The sequence below is a fragment of the Vulpes vulpes genome, chromosome 14, assembly GCF_048418805.1.
Source record: "Vulpes vulpes isolate BD-2025 chromosome 14, VulVul3, whole genome shotgun sequence".
NCBI classification, from domain to species: domain Eukaryota; kingdom Metazoa; phylum Chordata; class Mammalia; order Carnivora; family Canidae; genus Vulpes; species Vulpes vulpes.
Genome location: NC_132793.1, coordinates 25,056,458 through 25,078,843, shown reverse-complemented (window position 1 = coordinate 25,078,843; position 22,386 = coordinate 25,056,458). Strand labels below are relative to the sequence as shown.

Sequence of the window (22,386 nt, the reverse complement as noted above, 5' to 3'; positions counted from 1 at the left end):
CACATCGGGCTCCCTGCATGGAGCCTGCTTCTCCCTCTGCCTGTGTCTCTGCCTCACTCTCTTCCTCTCTGTGTGTCTGTCATGAATAAATAAAATCTTTAAAAAATAAAATAAAATAAAATAAAAAATAAAAGAAAGTAAAGACTCCCAACTGCTAGCCCTGAAAATTCCACTTATTCTCTAGCCACAAGTGAGTACCCACTTATGATAGATGCATAACAAAGAATCTTGTTTTGATTTATTTAATTACCATAGGTTCTCTGTAAAACTGATGAGGTCAGAGACACAGATTAGTAAACTTTCAGTACTTATTCATTCATTCAAAAGACAAATTTAAAAAAAAAAGACAAATACACTATTCTCCTCATTCTGCGAGGAGAGCTGGGAATACAATAAAATGGATAAAATGTAGACTGCTAATAGGCATGCACATGTACAGATCTCCAGAATCACAGCTGATACCCTAAATTACAAAACATTTAGTTAGGCAAATACCTTCTGGGGTATTACACTAGCTCAACATCACCATCCATTGGCCAACTGCCAGTCTAGACCACAGGAAGATACCCTAACCCAGATGATTTCCCCTCTGAAAATTGGAGCTGGGGCTGAGAGACACTATTTTGGTCTGTGAATAGCTAGAACTACACTATGCAAACACAGGAACAACAGGGCTGCTGTGCTCTGCAACAAAGATGAAGAAACAGGAAAAGCTGGTCTAAAGAGGAGACAAGAAAGTATGAACCTGAAGGGCTTCCCAAACTGAGTACAGTCCTTTCTAAACACCTGCAGTGTTCCTGCCCTTGGGCTCCACAAGACACCCTTGAAGTACAAAAAAGAATTCCTTTCGTCTTAGACTGAATGGCTTGATGAAATTACTAAATACCAGAGTCCTAACAAACACAAATGCCAGGAAATCAGTGGCTTTGATGCTACCATATCCTAAGGCTTGGAAGAGGACTCTTTTTTTCTCAATCCAAGCCTTGGGAGAAGTCACAGAAAGAGCCCATCTCTCTCCTTCTCCTCCTCTCCAAGGGCTGCAGCATATAGCTTCACGCTCCCAAACTCACCCCTTAATCCATCTGTTTAGTGATCTAATGGCTAGGTTCCCAGGCTTGACCACAGAAGCCCAGAGGAACCCCAAAATTCCTGAAACGCAGTACATTTCTAAGAAAATGTGATGCCTGGCTGGCTCAGTTGGTAGAGTGTGCAACTCCTGACCTCGGGATTGTGGTGAGCCCTATGTTGGGTAGAGGTTAATTAAGAATATAAAATCGTCAAAAAATTTTAAAAAATAAAAATATTTTTAAAAAGGATTAAAGACAGATAAAAATGATTCTAAAAACATACATATGATACTGCTTCCAAAAGATGGTGCAGACATACTTTTCCCTAATCCTTCTGTTGCTAAGTACAAAAATATCTTTCAGGAATGAAGGAGAAATCAAAACATGATGAAGAAAGACAATCTGCTGCCAGGGTGTCTAAAGGAAGTTTTCTAAACAGAAAGGAAAAGATAAAAGAAGGAAGCTTGGAAGATCAGGAAGGAAGGAAAAAAACATAATGACATGATTACCTATGCAGAAAATCCCAAGGAAAATACCAAAAAGACTCCTAGGACTACTGATTTCAGCAAGGTCACAGAATACAAGATAAACACACAAAATTCAATTATTTCTGTACAATATAATGAACACAAGAAACACTTATAATTTAAAAATACAGTAGCAACTATAATAGCTGAAAAAAAAAGATAATCAGGTGTAAATCTAACAAAATACATATAGGATCCTTAACACACACATACACACACACACACAAAAAAAAGGATCCTTAACACAAAAAAACACAAAAAATCTGATGAAAAAAATCAAAGATCTAAATAAAAAGAGACATACTATGTTCCAAAACAAACAAACAAACAAAAAATATACATATGACCTTACCCCCTCCACCAACACCAGCTGAGTAGAACCCACAGAGGCCATGTTGGCTTTTGTTGCTTCTTCTCGAAAGACAGTAATAAGTTCCTCCAAACGTCTTAATTTTACCTCTTCTGGAACATCATCTTTCAATCTGTGATATGCCCGGGTCTTCTATTAAAAAAAGAGAGAGAGGAAAACAAGGACTCATAGAATCACTTTTTTTTCTTCCCTCCGTTAAATCTTTTTTTAAAAAAAAGATTTACTTCTTTTAGAGAGAGAGTGAGAGTGTGTGCAGGTGAATATGAGCAGGGGAAGGGGCAAAGGGAGACCAAAAAAGATCATCTTCACGCAGACTCCCTACTGAGCAGGGAGCCTGACGAGGGGCTCGATCCCAGGATCCTGAATCATGACCTGAGCCAAAATCAAGAGTCAGATGCTTAACTGACTGAGCCACCCAGGTGTCCCCCCATAGAATCCATTCCTAAGGTAGAGAGGCAGACCAGATTCATTCCACCTACAAATTACAGACATATGTACAGGAATCTAAGCCATGTCAGGAGGGTTCTCTAGCTCTCTCATTCTAAGAGAAAAAGGTAACTATGCAGTCAAGTCACATTTGTGCAAGGGTTAAATTCTAAATCTAGTACATGAAAATCATGGACTCAAAATTGTTCTTAATATATTTAAGGGATACAAAAGTAACCTTTATATAAATATACTAAATAACTTATGTACCATGTTACTTATACTTAGCACTATTTATAAGACACAAAATGCAAGGAAGCCTAAATGTTTATCAATGGGTTATTAGTAAAACAAATTATGCTTTATCTACATAATAGAATATTACACCAGCAAAAAAGTAATGCAATAACTCAGGGCACCTAGGTGGTTCAGTTGGTTAAGCATCTGCCTTAGGCTCAGGTCATGATCCCAGGGTCCTGGCGTAGAGCCCCAAGTTGGGCCCTCTGCTCAGGGGGGAGCCTGCTTCTCCTTCTCCCTCTGCCTGCTGTTCCACTTGCTTGTGCTCTCTCTATATGTATCAAATAATATCTTTTAAATAAGTAACAACACAGCAACTCCGTATGTACTAATATGATTTCTCTCCAAAACATACTCTTAATAAGGTACAGATCAACATGTATGACAACTTTGGTGTAACAAGAACACATAGGGACGCCTGGGTGGCTCAGTGGTTGAGCATCTGCCTTGAGTGCAGGGTATAATCCCAGGATCCGGAATCCAGGACGGAATCCCACATCAGGCTCCTTGAGGGGAGCCTGCTTCTCCCTCTGCCTGTGTCTCTTTCTCTCTGTATGTCTCTCATGAATAAAGAAGAATAAAGAAGAGTGGTTGCCTTCAAGGAAGGAATTCAAAAACTAGGCAATGTAGGAAGAAGGAAGAACAAGGATTTCTCATTGAATACTATTTTGAACTTTTGAATTTTATATAACAAGCTTGTATTACCTAGTCCAAAAAAATTTTTAAAAGAAAATTTAGGGACACCTAGGTGGCTCAGTGGCTGAGCGTCTGCCTTGGGCTCAGCGCATGATCCCGAAGTCCTGGGATGGAGTCCCATATCAGGCTCCCCACAGGGAGCTTGTTTCTCCATCTGCCTATGTCTATGCCTCTCTCTCTCTGTCTCTCATGAATGAATAAATAAAAACTTTAAAAAAAAAATTATCCTTGGAAAGCCTTTAAATTGTCCAAAACCATGGATGAGGTGTATACATGTATGTGTGTGTGTACAGTTTTTTTTTTTAAGTTTTATGTACAAAACCTTATAACATAGTTGAAAAAGCTTATAACATAGTTGAAGAACCACTGAGCTATATAAAAGTACAGTATAAGAGGAAAATCTCTATGCCAAAGTGTGGTCATTCAAACCCATTGAGGTGACTGGAGGAATGAGAAATGACCCATGTAAATTGATCCCTGCCATTGAGGAAATGGCAGCAGACCAGAACTATCCTCTCTCTGCAGCAAAACACATTACTCTCCCTTTCCTTATCTCCTTCTGCTTGATTTTCCTGGGAATTTATGTTACAAGAGAAAATCTATAGTGGCTATCAGTAGGTTCACTTGGCCTGAAAAAATGAAAACGAAAATAGCTGAGGATGGCTAGTTGGACAAGATTCATCTGTAAAACACATCACATTTGTAAGCCAAACAAGTCCTGCATATGGAGAAATGATTTTAGTTTTCTTATAAGGAGAATAGCATCCCTACTTCCACATTCCAATTCTAAACAATCTGGGCAGCCCAGGTGGCTCAGTGGTTTAGCGCTGCCTTCGGTCCAGGGTGTGATCCTGGAAACCCGGGATCAAGTCCCACGTCAGGCTCCCTGCATGGAGTCTGCTTCTCCCTCTGCCTGTGTCTCTGCCTCTCTCTCTCTCTCTCTCTCTCTCTCTCTCTGTCTGTCTCTCATGAATAAATGAATAAGTTAATTATTTTTTTAAAAAAATTCTAAACAACCTAAAGATAATTTACAATATTTTATGAAAACAAATATTGTCAAAAGCAATCCATTTTCATCTCAAATCACTGAATTGGATAAAATAGTAGACAGGTTGACTAGAAAAAATAAAGAAATGAGTGGTAAATAAGATCCTAATGGCTTCTCAAGGACTGCCTCACTGCCATTGTTTTTTCTTCCCAGTGTCTACAAGCAACCAGAAACTGGTCAGTAATTATGTCAGTGTCAGTACAGAAGTAGCTCCTCCTCCATTCCAGGGCTTACCTGTCTCATACTGTAAGCAAAAAGGAAGCCCATGTTGTACTGAACTTCCCGAAGCAAAGACACTGTCTGGAGGTGATCTTCCTCTGTCTCACCACAAAAGCCAGCAATGAAATCGCTGCTGAGGCTCACACCTGCAACACGTGACAAATGACAACATGTCACTGCTGCTTACCACGGAGAGAAGCCTTTGGCACTTGTGGGTTACAAAGGATGAAAAGCAATTGCAAACCTTTCCTAGAGCTGCTAAGCCCATGTGCAAGTGAAACAGAATAGTCATTATAGAGCAAGATGGGATAGGCCTGCTTATCTAGCATGTTCTCACGCCAGAGCCTGGCTTCTAAGTCTATATTCTCCTCAGCAACAGAAAAGGCATTTTTACTTCAAATATTGGATTTAGAGACACAGCAGGAGTCCACATTTTCAAACTGGTCTTTCTTTTACTGGTAAAAACCTTGCAATACCTCATAAAAACATATACTTTTTTTCTAAAATTTTATTTTTTCATTTGAGACAGCAGGAAGAGAAGCAGAGGGAGAAGGACAAGCAGACTCCATGTTGGGTGAAGAGCCAGATGCAGGGCTTGATTATTCCAGGACCCTAACATCATGACCTGAGCTCAACCGACCAAGCCACCCACATGCCCCCTTTGCTCTTTTTTTTTAAGATTTATTTATTTTAGAGGGAGAAAGCATGCATACAAGCGGGAGAGGGGCAGAGAGAAAGGAAGAGAATCTCAAGCAGACTCTGCATTCAGAGAGTGTGATCTCATGACCCTGAGATCATGACTTAAGCTGAAACCAAGAACTGGATGCTTAACCAACTGAGTACCCTTACTTTTGTGGCTTAGTCAGTTAAGTGTTGGACTCTTGGTTTAGGTTTAGGTCATGATCTCAGGGTTATGAGGTCGAGCCCTGTATGGTGCTCCACATTGAGTAAGAAGCCTGCTTCTCTCCCTCTCCCTCTGTTCCTTCCCTGGCATGTGCACTCTCTCTCTAATAAATAAATAAGTCTTTATAAAGCAAATCTTTTATAAATTTTTTAAATAAAATCTTAAAAAAGGGGGCACCTGGGTGGCTCAGTGGTTGAGTGTCTGCCTTTGGCTCAGGTTGTGATCCCAGAGTCCTGGGATCTAGTCCTAAATCCAGCTCTCCACAGGGAGCCTGCTTCTTCCTCTGCCTGTCTCTGCCTCTCTGTGTGTCTCTCATGAACATAAATAAAAATCCTTTACAAAAAAAAAAAAGAAATTTGGAAACAAATGTAGACGTTGTCAACCAAATCTAAATTAAAAGACTACAAAGTTAATTTTATTAGGAGGAAGGGAAAAGAGAAAAGGGAGTAAGAGTTAAGATAATAGGAAAGGAATTACTGCTAAGTACACATTTTTAAAGATATCAATTGCTCTCAACTAATTTAGACCAAATTAACTTTGCCAGCTAACAAGAAGGAACAAGGTCTGTCCCATAAGTTCAGAAACACAAAGACTATAGAAAAGACATCTCTTTAGCCTTGAGGCCACAAGCTGATCCACACCTTTGTGAATATCTAGCAAGACATTAAAAAACCAGAAAGGAGTAAAATAAGAAGAGGAAAATAAAGAAGAGCAAAAGAAGCATAAAGAGTATGATAGGCATAAAAAGTAGTATCATAGGCATTGCCTGTATCTGATAAAAACACTGTGGTCAAAGAGATGGAAAAATATTCCATGCTCATGGATTGGCAGAATTAATATTGTAAAAATGTCAATGTTACCCAGGGCAAATTACACGTTTAATGCAATCCCTATCAAAATACCATGGACTTTCTTCAGAGAGTTAGAACAAATTATTTTAAGATTTGTGTGGAATCAGAAAAGACCCCGAATAGCCAGGGGAATTTTAAAAAAGAAAACCATAGCTGGGGGCATCACAATGCCAGATTTCAGGTTGTACTACAAAGCTGTAGTCATCAAGACAGTGTGGTACTGGCACAAAAACAGACACATAGATCAATGGAACAGAATAGAGAACCCAGAAGTGGACCCTGAAATGTATGGTCATCTAATATTCGATAAAGGAGGAAAGACTATCCATTGGAAGAAAGACAGTCTCTTCAATAAATGGTGCTGGGAAAATTGGACATCCCATGCAGAAGAATGAAACTGGACCACTCTCTTTCACCATACACAAAGATAAACTCAAAATGGATGAAAGATCTAAATGTGAGACAAGAGTCCATCAAAATCCTAGAAGAGAACACAGGCAACACCATTCTGAACTTGGCCACAGCAACTTCTTGCAAGATACATCCACAAAGGCAAAAGAAACAAAAGCAAAAATGAACTATTGGGACTTCACCAAGATAAGAAGCTTTTGCACAGCAAAGGATACAGTCAACAAAACTCAAAGACAACCTACAGAATGGGAGAAGATATTTGCAAATGACATATCAGATAAAGGGCTAGTTTCCAAAATCTATAAAGAACTTATTAAACTCAACACCAAAGAAACAAACAATCTAATCATGAAATGGGCAAAAGACATGAAGAGAAATCTCACAGAGGAAGACATGGACATGACCAACATGCACATGAGAAAATGCTCTGCATCACTTGCCATCAGGGAAATACAAATCAAAACCACAATGAGATACCACCTCACACCAGTGAGAATGGGGAAAATTAACAAGGCAGGAAACAACAAATGTTGGAGAGGATGCGGAGAAAAGGGAACCCTCTTACACTGTTGGTGGGAATGTGAACTGGTGCAGCCACTCTGGAAAACTGTGTGGAGGTTCCTCAAAGAGTTAAAAATAGACCTGCCCTATGACCCAGCAATTGCACTGTTGGGGATTTACCCCAAAGATTCAGATGCAATGAAACGTCGGGACACCTGCACCCCGATGTTTCTAGCAGCAATGGCCACAATAGCCAAACTGTGGAAGGAGCCTCGGTGTCCATCGAAAGATGAATGGATAAAGAAGATGTGGTTTATGTATACAATGGAATATTACTCAGCAATTAGAAACGACAAATACCCACCATTTGCTTCAACGTGGATGGAACTGGAGGGTATTATGCTGAGTGAAATAAGTCAATTGGAGAAGGACAGTGTATGTTCTCATTCATTTGGGGAATATAAATAATAGTGAAAGGGAATATAAAGGAAGGGAAAAGAAATGTTGGGAAATATCAGGAAGGGAGACAGAACATAAAGACTCCCAACTCTGGGAAACGAACTAGGGGTGGTGGAAGGGGAGGAGGGCGGGTGTTGGAGGGGAATGGGTGACGGGCACTGAGGCGGACACTTGACGGGATGAGCACTGGGTGTTTTTCTGTATGTTGGTAAATTGAACACCAATAAAAATTAATTAAAAAAAAAAAAAAACACTGTGGTCACTGGTAGAATGATGTGCTCAAAAGAATACATTTCTTAAATGTACCTGGAATAGATTCTCTAATATGATGAATTAATTCCACATAAGCTTCTCTTGAATATCTGCAATAAAGAACAAAAAAAGAAAATGCTTAGATGAATGTCTTCTTTAAAAGATACTACTATGAAAGAAAAAAATAAAAAAATAAAAGATACTATGAATTACCACATATAACCAACCCCTCCTCATCCACACAAGATAGTACAAAAGTAGGTTAATGTATCCAAAAGAGCCCTTTTGATCCAAATCCTGTAGTGTAACCTAATCTACAGCCCATGAATCTTTAGTTAAAGAACATACATTATTTTAAATAGCCTTTTTAAAAACAAGTAGGGGGCACCTGAGTGGCATAGTAGGTTAAATAATAGGCTCTTTTTTTAAAAAAGATTTTTATTTATTTATTCATGAGAGACACAGAGAGAGGCAGAGACATAAGCAGAGGGAAAAGCAAGCTCCATGCAGGGATCCCGATGCGGGACTCGATCCTGGGACTCCGGGATCTCGCCCTGAGTCAAGGCAGACACTCAACCGCTGAGCTACCCAGGCATCCCAAGACTCTCAGCTCTTGAGATCAAGCCCCATGCCAGGCTCTACACTCAACAAGGAGTCTGCTGGAGATTCTCTCTCCTTCTCTTACTGCCCCTCCCACTCAAGCTTTCTCTCAAATAAATAAATAAATCTTAAAAAAAAATAAGTAAATAGGTAAGTAGCCCTTTTTATTTAGAAAGGACAGATTAAACACTTGAGGATCTCTAAAATTGCCAATGTGGAAAACAAGGCAAAGCACTAGTTCTATACAGCTTGCCATTTGTTATCTTACCCCTTCAGTCTTATCTCTGCAATACATGTTAGTCCTGAAGTAAGTGAACACACAATGTTTAAATTCCAAGACTTAAAAAACTTTAATGTTAGAAGCTGAAAGATTCCAGTTTCAAAAAGAGTGTGCCACATAGTAAATAATTAAAAGAAAAACATGCTATAGGCACCTGAGTAGCACAGTCAGTTGAGCATCTGACTTGGTTTTGGATCAAGTAGCGATCTCGGGGTCATGAGATCAAGCCCCGTGTCTGGCTCTGTGCTCAGTGCATAGTCTGCTTAAGACTCTGCCCCCTCTCACGTGCCCTCTCTCTAAAATAAATAAATAAATCTTACAAAAAAACAAAAAAGAACATACTAAACAAATGACATGAATGATTCAGTCCTTAGTCTATTACTTATGAAGTAAACAGAAGCAAGCTTATAATGTCCATGAGTTTATTCCTAGAACAGATATTTATTGAGCAGCTACTGCTATGTGCCACACACTCTACTACATTCTTAGACATTGTGTGTTCCATAAGAAAACATGGAGAGGTACAGGAAGCCCCCTCCCCAAGCAAGTCTGACCCCCTCCTCATGGCCTCCAATACACGGCTGCTTCCACTCTGGGCTGGTAGGTGGATCTGTTTACAGATGTTGTCTCTCTCATGAATCAGCTGTAGAACCTAATCAGACAAAACATATTAGACATCATCAGAGTCTCACCAAAGAATCCTGCAGAAACGAATGCCATGTCCACTGTTTCTCTACGAAGGTTAATTTTCAAGTAATTAACTGGCCAATTAAATCAAACCTATGAATTACCCAAATCCTTTACTTTTGCTCAAGCAATGCTGTCTGTCCCAGACATTTCATTGATGGCATCTCTGTTAAAGAGTAAAGAAAGCAAGCGGAGCTCAGATTCAAGCCATGGGCTGACACAGACAAGAAAGGAAAAATGGTATTTGTTTCATCTAACTTTCAAACTAATTAGCCACTTTAAAAGACACTATCAGGCAGCCCGGGTGGCTCAGCGGTTCAGCGCCACCTTCAGCCCAGGGCCTGAACCTGGAGTCCCGGGATCGAGTCCCACATCGGGCTCCCTGCATGGAGCCTGCTTCTCCCTCTGACTGTGTCTTTCCCTCTCTCTCTCTCTCTCTGTGTCTCTCATGAATGAATAAATAAAATCTTAAAAAAAAAAAAAAAAATTTAAAAAAGACACTATTAAGGGCAGCCCGGGTGGCTCAGCAGTTTAGCGCCACCTTCAGCCCAGGGCCTGATCCTGGAGTCCCGGGATCGAGCCCTGCATTGGGCTCCCTGCATGGAGCCTACTTCTCTCTCTGTCTCTGCCTCTCTCTCTCTCGCTCTCTCTCACTCTCTCCATCTCTCGTGAATAAATAAATTTTTTAAATCTTTAAAAAAAAAAAAAAGACATCATCAAGAAACGAACTAGACGGGGCACCTGCTTGGCCCAATTGATGGAATGTGCAACTCTTGATCTCAGGGTTGTGTTCAAGCCCCATACTAGGTGTAGAGATTACTTAAAAATAAAATCCTTAAGGGGCGCCTAGGTGGCTAAGTCGGTTAGGCATCCAACTCTTTTTTTTTTTTTAATTTTTATTTATTTATGATAGTCACACAGAGAGAGAGAGAGAGGCAGAGACATAGGCAGAGGGAGAAGCAGGCTCCATGCACCGGGAGCCTGATGTGGGATTCGATCCCGGGTCTCCAGGATCGCGCCCTGGGCCAAAGGCAGGCGCTAAACCGCTGCGCCACCCAGGGATCCCGGCATCCAACTCTTGATTTCAGTTCAGGTCATGATCTCAAGGTCCTGGGGTCAAGTCCCGCATCAGGCTCTGCAGTCATCAGGAAGTCAGCTTGAAATTCTCTCTCTCTCTCTCTCCCTCTGTCCTTCCCCCTGCCCTTTGTTTGCATGCTCTCTAAAATAAATAAATAAATCTTTAAAAAATAAAATATTTTAAAAAAAGAAAAGAATTACTAAAAAAAAAAAGACTTAGAAAATATGCTGACAAAAGATTTATATCAAGAATACATAAAGAGGGACACCTGGGTGGCTCAGTGGTTTAGCATCTGCCTTTGGCTCAGGGCAGAATCCCACACGGTCTTGGGATCAGGTCCCGTAAGAGGCTCCCTACAGGGAGCATGCTTCTCCCTCTGCCTGTGTCTCTTCCTCTGTCTCTCATGAATAAAATTTCTTAAAAAAGAAAAGAAAAGAATGCATAAAGAACCTTTAGAACTCAATAAGAAGGCAATCCAGTGGTGAAAAGGTAGGGGTGGGGCCAAAAGACAGATATTTCACCAAAACAAAAAACGAAAAAACAAAAAGTTTTCATATGTAGGCTATACACTCTACACATTGCTAAGGCACTTTGATAAGTACCTTCCATACTTTTTACCTATTTCCCAACAACCCAAAATAGGAGATAATTATTAACTCCATTTTATAGATCAGAAGATGAGAATCTGACCCTAATGACCTTGAAGACAAATTTTTAAAAATATATCAGTCCTATCTCTGCCCTACCTGGGTGGACTTTAAATCTTTGGTGGAATTAAAGGGCAATACAGCAATACACCACAAGATCCTCTGAGTGAGATTCAAGGACTGCTGCCTTCCACTGGGTCCAGCCTTTGGTATGCTTAAGGATACTGAGAAGAGCTTGGCACAGTACACTGTCAATACTCACCTCATCAGGAAAGTCTTTGGGGTGGGGAGAGGTGAAACGGATCCTCATTTCAGGATCTACTCTGGAGACCTGATCCAGAAGGTAAGTGAAGCGAAGGCCCCCTTTCTTGGGTTTATAGTTGGTAGAAAAGCCGCGACTAAGGTTAGTAGATACTGCATTGTTGAACTGGACCTCTGAACGGTCCTGAAAACTATTAACATTCTGACCAAGAAGTGTCACTTCTTTCAGTCCCTAAAAAAGGGAAAATATACATTGGAAGCAATTTAAAACTTTTTTGATAGTTTCATGTCAAATCACTACTTGGAATTAGTTGAATCTACCAAGAGCCATCCATAAATATATCCTCTTCTATCTTTAACCCAATAATTTCACATTTGGGCATCTTGGCTGAAGAACTGAACTTTAGAATAAAACCTCAAATAAAAATTACCAGGACACCGGGATGGCTCAGTGGTTGAGCGTCTGCCTTCAGCCCAGGGCTCCCTGCATGGAGCCTGCTTCTCCCTCTGCCTGTGTCTCTGCCTCTCTCTGTGTCTCTCATGAATAAATAAATAAAATCTTAAAAAAAAAAAAAAATTACCATCAAAGGATTTTTTAGAGTAGCAAAAAACTGGATACAAACTCGATGTTCAATGATGTTAATCCATAATACCATGAACCAAATTATGACAGTATTATGTCAGTTGAATATTATATGATTATTGCCTATTCTTTCCAAAATAAATATTTAGCCTAAATTGAATCAAGTTTCTACACCTAACTTGCAGTTTACCAGAATTCAGAGGAGTATTCTTCCCCCCAGAGGAATATTTTAAATGACAAATGAAGAAGCAATCAGACAAATCCAGACATATCTGATCTCTTAACATATCATTTAAAGCAAACAACAAAAAAGTGAGAGGGCTGTTTTAAATTAAGAGGAATTGAAGAAGAGGGCCTAGGGGGCTCAGTCGGTTAAATGTCTGCCTTTAGCTCAAGTCACAACCCCAGGGTCCTGGGATCAAGTCCCACATCGGGCTCCTTGCTCAGTGGAGCTTGCTTCTCCCTCTCCCTCTGCCCCTCTCTCTCCTTCCCTCGTGTGCTTGCTGTCTCTCTCAAGTAAATAAATAAAATTAAAAAAAAAAAAAAAGAGGAATTGAAGAAATATAAAAAACAAGCAAAACCACAAATCTTAATTGGATCTTGGTTTGAAAATAGAATAGCAATAAGATATCTTTGAACAATTAAGAAATTTTGAGGGACAACTGGCTGGCTCAGTGGGTAGAGCATAGAACTCTGGATCTCAGAGTTGTGAGTTTAACCCCCATGTTGGGTATAGAGATTACTTAAAAACAAACTTAGTATATAATACTAGTTGTTAAATTTCCTACATGTGGTATTGGTATTATAGTTATGAAAGGAAAAACTCTTAAGATACATACCAAAATATACAGTGTTAACTAGCCTGATATCTAAAACTCACTTTCAAATGTTTCAGAAAAAATATATTTATACATCTATAGAGATAGGCTGATAAAATAAAAGTGTTATATGACAAAAATGTTATTAACTATGCTTACCATACTAGTCTTTCAACTTATCTATTTTTGAAAATTCGCATTATAAAATTTCAGTAAGTAAAAAATGGTTGCTATAAAAACTAGGGATCCACATACCATAAATCAAATTTTTACCAAAATAATGTCCAGGTAATGTTCTTTATAACTTTGCTTTAATCTTTATTTAAGGGCAGCCTGGGTGGCCCAGCGGTTTAGCGCCGCCTTCGGCCCAGGGTGCGATCCTGGAGTCCCGGGATCGAGTCCCTCGTCGGACTCCCGGCATAGAGCCTGCTTCTCCCTCTGCCTGTGTCTCTGCCTCTCTCTATGTCTATCATGAATAAATAAATAAAATCTTTAAATAAATAGATAGATAGATAAACAAACTTTAAAAGAAGGCTGCTTACTGATGACTTCCAGTCAATAACCATGATTTAAATAAACACCATTCCTTTAAAGGAATATTATTCTATTCTCTTTGCAACTGTTGTCTAAAAATCTAAATTAAAGAAAAAATCTTTTAAGAAATTATCCTTAGGCAAAATAATTAAACAGATACTTTAAAACCCAATGCAGAATCTTAATTCTTCATACATCAGTAGCTTTGAATTCATCAAACTTCACCTTAATGTTATTAAGTTCCTTCTTTTATATGCAAATACCCTAGAAAGGTTAGGTAGTTTCTGTCACCACCTAAATCTATTTAAACAGAACGTCTCTCTCTGGTAAGTTCTGGTACTGTGGAGTTGGAAGAGGAGGAGGAGACAACTTGAGACCAGGAAGCACTTGAAGAGGTAGGGTATGGAAATACCTCACAGTGCCTGTGAGCAACCAGGGACCAAATCAGGGAACTGAAAATTGAGGAACGGGAGATGAGAAGAGAGCACTGCCAGAGTGTAAGAATAAAGACAAATTACTGACTGAAAACTGGAGCAGGGGCTAGCCTCCCACAGTTCCTGAGCCAAGCAAGTAAGGAAACAGGAAACTGGAAACTCTAGTGGAAGAAAAGCTTCATATTCCCACCTACAGTCCTCCTTTTCAGGGCTAAAGGATCCACGCCTAGAGTTAGCATGGACCAGCTCCCAACAGGAAGAAAATATCTCCCCTCTGGCCTCTGATGGGATTTGCTACCCTCATCTATTCTGTCCCTCATCTAGTGAGCTTGCTCTGTGATAAAATGAACAAGATATTTGGGAAGTCTCCCTAAAATAAATCATTCTCTGAAAATTTACTATGTGCCAGGGAGCTTAAAAACATTTAGGGATGGAACCCTGGGTGGCTCAATCAGTTGAGGGGCCAACTCCTGATTGGACTCCTAATCAGGTCACAATCTCAAGATCCTGAGATCAATCCCCATGGTGGGGTCCATGCTCAGTGGGAAGTATGTTTGAGATTCTCTCCCTTCCCCTCTCCCTCTGCCCCTTCCCCAACTCTCTCTAAAATAAATAATAAATCTGAAAAAAAAAAAAAAAACAGCATCACTTAGGGGGGGCCTTGGTGGCTCAGTCAGGTGAGTGCCCAACTCTTGGTTTCAGCTCAGGTCATGATCTCAGGGTCATTGAGATCAAGCCCCATGTTGGGCTCCTAACTCAGCACAAAGCCTGCTTGTGAGTCTCGTTCTCCCTCTCCCTCTGCTCCTCCCCCTGCTCATGCGTGTTCTCTAAAAATAAATAAATCTTTTTAAAAAAATTTTTTAAACTACGGGGGCACCTAGCTGGCTTACTCAGTACAGCGTTGAGTTTGAGCCCCATGTGGGATGTGGAGATTACTGTAAAAAAAAAAAAATTTAAACTACAACAATCCTTCCAATAACCCAGAAAGGAAATTACTATTCTATCTTCTTTTCATAGATGGGCAAACTATGTTTCAAAGAAGATAGTTAAATGACCAAGGCACCAAACCAGAGGATGCTACAACCAGGATTGACAATCATCTGATTCTAAACCCATGCTCTTTCCATTCCACTGTGCTGCCTCCTCAGCAAACTTCACATAGATCTGCCTATAATTTATGAGCAGCAACTCAGATATTCACCCAGGTATTTCTTTCTGGCCAGATATGGGTTCTAAAATTTACAGCTCAGAGATAGCACACGCAGCAAAACTAGAAAGGTTGTCCTCATCCTCCTAAAACACACTTGTAAGACAAAGCCTGGAGAACTTTTCACCTGTTCTGAAAGCTTCCTCACTTCCTCTAGAATGGAAGCAACAGGTCGACTCCTCTCCCGGCCACGTGTGAAAGGAACAATGCAGTAGCTGCACATGTTGTCACAGCCTCGCATAATAGACCTAGGAAGAAAAGCATCAAAACTTAGTAACAGAAGTAACAGGAGCCTTACTCCTCCTCAAGGAGCAGGACACAGCTGCCTTGGCATTATCTTTTGGCTCTGAATTCTCTTGGCACCACATTCAGACTGGACCAATCTGAGGCATTTTAAAGGCAGACTTTTTTTTTCTTTAAAAACTAGAATCTGGGATCCCTGGGTGGCGCAGCGGTTTGGCGCCTGCCTTTGGCCCAGGGCGCGATCCTGGAGACCCGGGATCGAATCCCACGTCGGGCTCCTGGTGCATGGAGCCTGCTTCTCCCTCTGCCTGTGTCTCTGGCTCTATCTCTGCCTGTGTCTCTGGCTCTGTCTCTCCTTCTATCTCTCAAGAATAAATAAATAAAATCTTTAAAAAATAATAATAATAAAAATAAAAAAATAAAAACTAGAATCTGGGGATGCCTGGGTGGCTCAGCAGTTAAGGGTCTGCCTTCGGCCCAGGGCATGATCCTGGGGTCCTGGGATTGAGGTCGTCGGGCTCCTTGCATGGGACCTGTGTCTCTGCCTCTCTGTGTGTCTCTCAGAAGGAAGTACTTCTCCCTCTGCCTGTGTCTCTGCCTCTCTCTCTCTGTGTCTCTCATGAATAAATAAATAAAATCTTTAAAAAAAGAACTAGGGGGCAGCCCCAGTGGCACTGCGGTTTAGCGCTGCCTGCAGCCCAGGGTGTGATCCTGGAGACCTGGGATCAAGTCCCACATCAAGCTCCTTGCATGGAGCCTGCTTCTCCCTCTGCCTGTGTCTCTGCCTCTCTCTCTCTCTCTCTCTCTCTCTCTCTGCGTCTCTCATGAACAAATAAATAAAATCTTTAAAAAAAAAAAAAACAAACTAGAATCTGGGGATCTCTGGGTGGCTAGGCGGTTTAGCACCTGCATTCAGCCCAGGGCGTGATCCTGGTGACTAGGGATTGAGTCCCACATCGGGCTCCCTGCATGGAGCTTGCTTCTCCCTCTGCCTGTATCTCTGCCTCTTTCTCTCTGTGTCTCTCATTAGTAAATAAATAAAATCTTAAAAAAAAAAAAAAAAAAAAAAACCTAGACCCTGATCACAAGATAGAAACCACATCATAATTGGCGGATATAGCAGTTACCCAGAGGGAGCACGGTGGTAAGAAAAACAGTGCAGATATACCACTTCTGGTATATCTGTATCCCATAAATATAAAATATAAATATACTGTTTGAACTTTTTTCATCTAGAGCAGAAAAAAAAATATAGAATGTGTATAATAAAAAGAAACCTCAGATTTGAGACAGAGGGTTCTGGGACACCTCAGGGCGTGGATCCTGAGGTCCAGGGATGGAGTCCCACAGCAGTCCCACAACAGGCTCCCTGCAAGGACCCTGCTTCTCCCTCTGCCTATGTCTCTGTCTCACTCTCTGTCTCTCATGAATAAATAAATAAAATCTTAAAAAAAAAAAAAAAAAAAAGACAGGGCAGCCCAGGTGGCTCAGCGGTTTAGCGCTGCCTTCAGCCCAGGGCCTGATCCTGGAGGCCCAGGATCGAGTCCCACATCAGACTCTCTGCATGGAGCCTGCTTCTCCCTCTGCCTGTGTCTCTGCCTGCCTCTCTCTCTCTCTCTCTCTTGGTCTCTCATAAATGAATAAAATAAAATCTCAAAAAAAAAAAAAAAAAAAAAAAAGACAGAGGGCTCCATATTTCTCACTCATTCCTAATCCAATTATTATGGTATATAAATTAAATCACTCTCTTTCTTCCATTTGCATCCTGTATTTGAAAGCCTCAAATTATGTTAAGGAAATAATTATGAATATGTATCAAAGATGTTCACTGAAGAACTGTTAGATAAGTGTTAGTTATTATTTCCATTAAGCATTCCAACAACGGAGTATGCCATTAAAATGACAGAGGTTGGCAAACTTTCTATAAATAAACAGAAAATTAATTAATTAATTAATTTAATTTAAAAAAAATTTAATTTAATTTAATTAAAATTAAAATTAAAAAACAATCAGTAAATATCTTGGGCTTTGCATACCATACAGTCCCTGTCCCTACTCAATTGCTATTATAGTAGCAAAAGCAGCCATGGGTAACATATAAACAAATGAGCATGGCTATATTTCAACAGAACTATATTTACAAAAAACAGGCTGTAATTTTTTTTGCCAATTTGCCAAACTCTGTTATAAAAAATTTAATGCCATGAGAAATGTTCACCATTTATAATAAGGTTATAAAACCAAGTAAATTGGGATGCCTGGGTAGCATAGTCTGTTAAGCATTAGACTCTTGGTTTCAGCTCCAGTCCTGGGATCTCACAGCCCTGGCATCAAGCCCATTAGACTCCGCTTAGGATTCCCTCTCCTCTCTTCACCCACTCCTCCCCACTGTGCTCCCTAACCCCCTCTAATGAATAAATAAATCTTTTAAAAAAATAATTAAAAAATTAAAATTAAAAATTCCAAGTAAATCAAGAGCCAATTTTTACAAATAAATGCAGATATAAAGTATATACAGAAATAATATTACAAAATCATAATTGTTCATCATTAGGTGTTTGGAATAGATGATTCTGACTTTCTTCATATTTTTTCTATCTTTTCCACATATTCTTCAACAAATATGAACTCTTGTCACTAGAATCTACTACTTTTTATCCAGTTAAAGTTCAGGAAGAAAAAAAAGGAATAGGAAAGCTGACGATATTTTTTAAGTAAAAAATTAAGAGTATACAAAGAAGGGTAAGAAAGACCCCATATCATGTTTATGAATGGATATGCAAAGAATACTTCTGAAAGAATAATACAAAAAATTACTAACAAGGCTATCTCTGAAAGACTGGTATGACAGGTGAGGGAGTCTGAACTTCATCATTTTTTAGTTTTTTATGTTTTGTACTATATGCATGTATTAATTTTTTTAACACAGCAAAATTAGCGCTTTTTTTTTTTTTTGTAAATAGACTCCACACCCAGCAGAGAGCCAAACACAGGGCTTAAACTCATAACCCTGAGATCAAGACTTGATCCAAGATCAAGACTCAGACACTTGGGATACCTGGGTGACTCAGTGGTTGAGTGTCTGCTTTGGGCTCAGGGTGTGATCCTGGGGTCCTGGGATCAAGTTCCATATCAGGCTCCCTACAGGGAGCCTGCTTCTCCCTCTGCCTATGTCTCTGCCTCTCTCTGTGTCTCTCATGAATGAATGAATGAATGAATGAATGAATGAATGAATGAATGAATGAATAAATAAATAAATAAATAAATAAATAAATAACTCGGACACTTAACCAACTGGCACCCTTAACGTTATTTCAAAAGTGCGAAAGGAGAGGATCCTTGGGTGGCTCAGCGATTTAGCACCTGCCTTTGGCCCAGGGCATGATGTTGGAGTTCCTGGATCAAGTCCCACATCAGGCTCCCTGCATGAAGCCTGCTTCTCCCTCTGCCTGTGTCTTTGCCTCTCTCTCTCTCTCTCTTTCTCTCTCTCTATCTCTCTCATGAATAAATAAATAAAATCTTTTAAAAAAAAATGAAAAAGGAGGAGCACATGGGTGGCACAGTCGGTTGGACATCCAACTCTTGGTTTTAGGTCAGGTCATGATCTTACGGTTCTGAGATCGGGCTCTGCAATCTGTGAGGAGTATGCTTGAGACTCTCTCTCTGCCCCTCCCTATTCCCACCCCCAACCCCAGCTCATGTGTATGCACTCTCTTTTCTCTCTCTCTCTAAAATAAATAAATAAATAAAAGAGAGAAAGGAGGTGTTCACTCCCGGCCTCTTGGGTGGTGTTCTCACACGAAAGCAGAAGTAGCACTAGGGCTTGTCTGGACTGGCATGACATCAGCATAAGTCTCATCCAGAGAGAGCAGCACATTGGCAGCTTGTTGGCCTGACTCAGCAACAGCCAGCAGTCGAGGAAGGTCCCGATAGGCATCTGGACCTGCCAAAATATCCACCATTTTCTCCCTGTTGAGAATCTCCTCCTTCAATCTCTCAGCCATGCAGCCTGGAAAGGAAAAAAAAAAAAATGAGCACCTGTTCTCAAATTCATCTATTCTCATGGCTACTTCTCAGTACACATATCTCCAACTATGATCAGAGACAAAGGCACAGAAACTTCACAAAGAGTTTAGCATTAGCATCATCACTCCTCAGATTTGCCCAATACTTCATAGCACTAGAACCTGCATCTTCCTATACAAGAAAAACCACAGGAAGCAAGCAACTAAAGAAATTCAATAAATATCCAGAAAAAATTAAACCATCCCCAAAAAACATTTCTAAACGTGAACCATCTCTTTTTTTTTTTTTTTTTTTTTTGAACCATCTCGTTTTTCAACTGAAATTTACTTGGTACTCCAAATTAAAAAATACTTTTTTCAGGAACTTATTTTTAAAAATAAAACTTACATACAACTGCACTTATATCTTTTATCCCTTTTTTTGCCCATAATGCTCAGTAAAACCTTTAAGAAATGAATTAACTATGTATGCTGCTATTTTCTGTATCCTAAAAAACCCATTGTTTATTTGTAGGGCTATAGAATTTCAAAGTCTAGGGGCACCTGAGTGGCTCGGTCAGTTAAGTGTCTAATTTCGGCTTAGGTCATGATCTCCAAGTCCTGAGATCAAAACCCACACTGGGCTCTCTGCTCAGCAAAAAGCCTGCTTCTCTCTCTCCATTTCCCCCATTTGTGCTCTCTGGCTCTATCTCTCTGTCAAATAAATAAATAAAACCTTTAAAAGAAAAAAAAAAAAACAGTTCAAATGATGAATTTTATCTTACATATATTTTACCATAATAAAAAACAAAGTATCTAGGAGATTTCTGAAATTCCTAACAAAGATATAACCAGGGACTTCTATAATGAAGGAACTGAAATGTTTCATTTCAGCAAATCCTTCCAATCTTCTACATCACTTAGTACATTAATCTGTATAATAGGATATGCTCCAACTATGTTTTGACCCATCATCAAAAGAAATTAATTATTCCACAATGGGCAGTCTGTTTTAAAGTTAAACACATTAAAAAAAATAATAAAAAATAAAAAATAAATAAATAAATAAAAATAAAGTTAAACACATTAACTAAATTCTGAGACCAAGAGGGTACAGATTATTCATTTTTTAAATATGCTTCCCAATTATCCACATCAGAGCTGTACTACAGAACTTTCTAAGATGAAAGAAATCTTCTTTATCTGTGTTGTCCAAACTGCTAACCACTAATTAAGTGTGGCTAGTGAGCAGTCAATATGTGGCTAGTGAGAGTGGAAAAGTGAATTTTTAATATTACTTTATTTTACTTAAATTTATTTTTTTTAAGTTTTTTTTTTTTTTTTTAGATTTTATTTGAGAGAGAGAGAGAGAGAGCACGCAAGAGCAGGAAGAGCTGCAGGGAGAGAGAGAGGGAGAGGGACAAGTAGGCTCCCCGCTGAGCAGGGAGCCTGAAGCAGGGCTGGATCCCAGGAACTGAGGATCAGGACCTGAGCGGAAGGCAGATGCTTAAGCCACTAAGCTACCCAGGTCCTCAAAGATTTCTTTTTTTTAAATAATCTGTATATCCAACATGGGACAGAAACTCACAATCCTGAGATCAAGAGTTACATGCTCCACCAACTGAGCCAGCCACGGGTCCCTAATTTTAGTTAAAGTTAAATAACCACACGTGGCTAGTGGCTACCGTACTGGTCAGTGCAGATCTAGATCTTCACTTGGGCATATATCAGGAGTCAAGATGAAAGGTGCCTCTACTATAAATTCATGCTGCTCTTTCATATTCCAAACTCTCTCCTATCCATAACTCTACATTGCCATAAGCCACATCAGACTCTAGGAAGGATAGGCCACTTTCTGAGTACTATTACTTCAAGGAACTATGAAAAGCCCTTTTATGAGCTTTACCTCATTTAACCCTACAACCTCTGACATCAAACACAAGAATTACATGAGGTGTATAATAGTTCTTCAAACACTAGGAATCCAGCCTCTAAGGGTTTCCCAAGTATCAAAACACAAAATCTGCAAATTACCGGATACCTAGAATCCCAATCCTCAGAGGTACTCGGGAGCGGAGCCGTTTTGTCTTCAGGGCTTTAAGCTGTTGTAAACGATTCCAGATGGTCTGCTCTGCCTTCTCCCTACAAAAATCAAAAGAGGCAGAACTGAACCTGAAAATAAACTATAGCACAAGCTAAAAGAGTAGGACAATGGAAACAAAATTAAAACAAACTTCAACTTTTTAAATGAAAATCTATCTTTTAGGTTAAGGAAGATAGGCAGGGAGCCAACTGAAGAAGCATCACTTGCTGTAATTTACCATTCCCACAATGACACCCTTCCTGAGTATCTCCAAACCTGACAAGCCTTTTAGTCAAATTCAGAAACAATCTACTTCACAAAACCTCACAGAGTTTTGCCTACTCTTCAAATGCCCTATCATTTTAACTATATTTTTTCCTATAGTTATAGCAACTTCTCTTTGATTTTTTTTTTTTTAATTTTTATTTATTTATGATAGTCACAGAGAGAGAGGCAGAGACATAGGCAGAGGGAGAAGCAGGCTCCATGCACCGGGAGCCCGACGTGGGATTCGATCCCCGGCCTCCAGGATCGCGCCCCGGGCCAAAGGCAGGCGCCAAACCTCTGCGCCACCCAGGGATCCCCTTCTCTTTGATTTTTTACGTAGCGCTTTCTGCCAGACGTTAGACCTATGCTGTGTCTCTGCCTTAGTTCCCGTATCAGACTAAGCTCCTTAAAGCCAAGCTCCATGGAAGGATTCATTTCTGAATCTCCCAAAGCCATGTAGTTCAGTATCTTATAGCAGAAACACTCCAAACAAAAATGTTGGATTATAGTAATACTAAGGAAACATTAACACTAATACCTTGTACACAAAAACAAAGAAACAATATGTTCACTTCTGAGGGATGCCACCATCTCTGCACTGACTGCACCCTAACCCTTATGATATGAATTGT

At 39.9% G+C, this 22,386-nt stretch overlaps 1 protein-coding gene across 8 annotated transcripts in view; it reads right to left on the bottom strand.

Annotated features, from left to right (window-relative positions):
- The window catches only part of CDK5RAP1 (CDK5RAP1 mitochondrial tRNA methylthiotransferase), a 40,826-nt gene that overhangs the window by 10,050 nt on the left and 8,390 nt on the right, over positions 1 to 22,386 (bottom strand). For 6 of the 8 annotated variants that reach the window (XM_072736104.1, XM_026009883.2, XM_072736106.1 and 3 more), the window contains exons 5-12: positions 21,446 to 21,546; positions 19,199 to 19,409; positions 15,285 to 15,405; positions 11,583 to 11,813; positions 9,463 to 9,560; positions 8,083 to 8,138; positions 4,666 to 4,796; positions 1,947 to 2,096 (exon numbers count right to left, since the gene is read on the bottom strand). In XM_072736104.1, the coding sequence (XP_072592205.1) occupies positions 1,947 to 2,096; positions 4,666 to 4,796; positions 8,083 to 8,138; positions 9,463 to 9,560; positions 11,583 to 11,813; positions 15,285 to 15,405; positions 19,199 to 19,409; positions 21,446 to 21,546 (1,099 nt within the window). The remainder of the gene's footprint in view (positions 1 to 1,946; positions 2,097 to 4,665; positions 4,797 to 8,082; positions 8,139 to 9,462; positions 9,561 to 11,582; positions 11,814 to 15,284; positions 15,406 to 19,198; positions 19,410 to 21,445; positions 21,547 to 22,386) is intronic. The other 2 variants (XM_072736105.1, XM_072736108.1) reach the window with 1 other exon arrangement.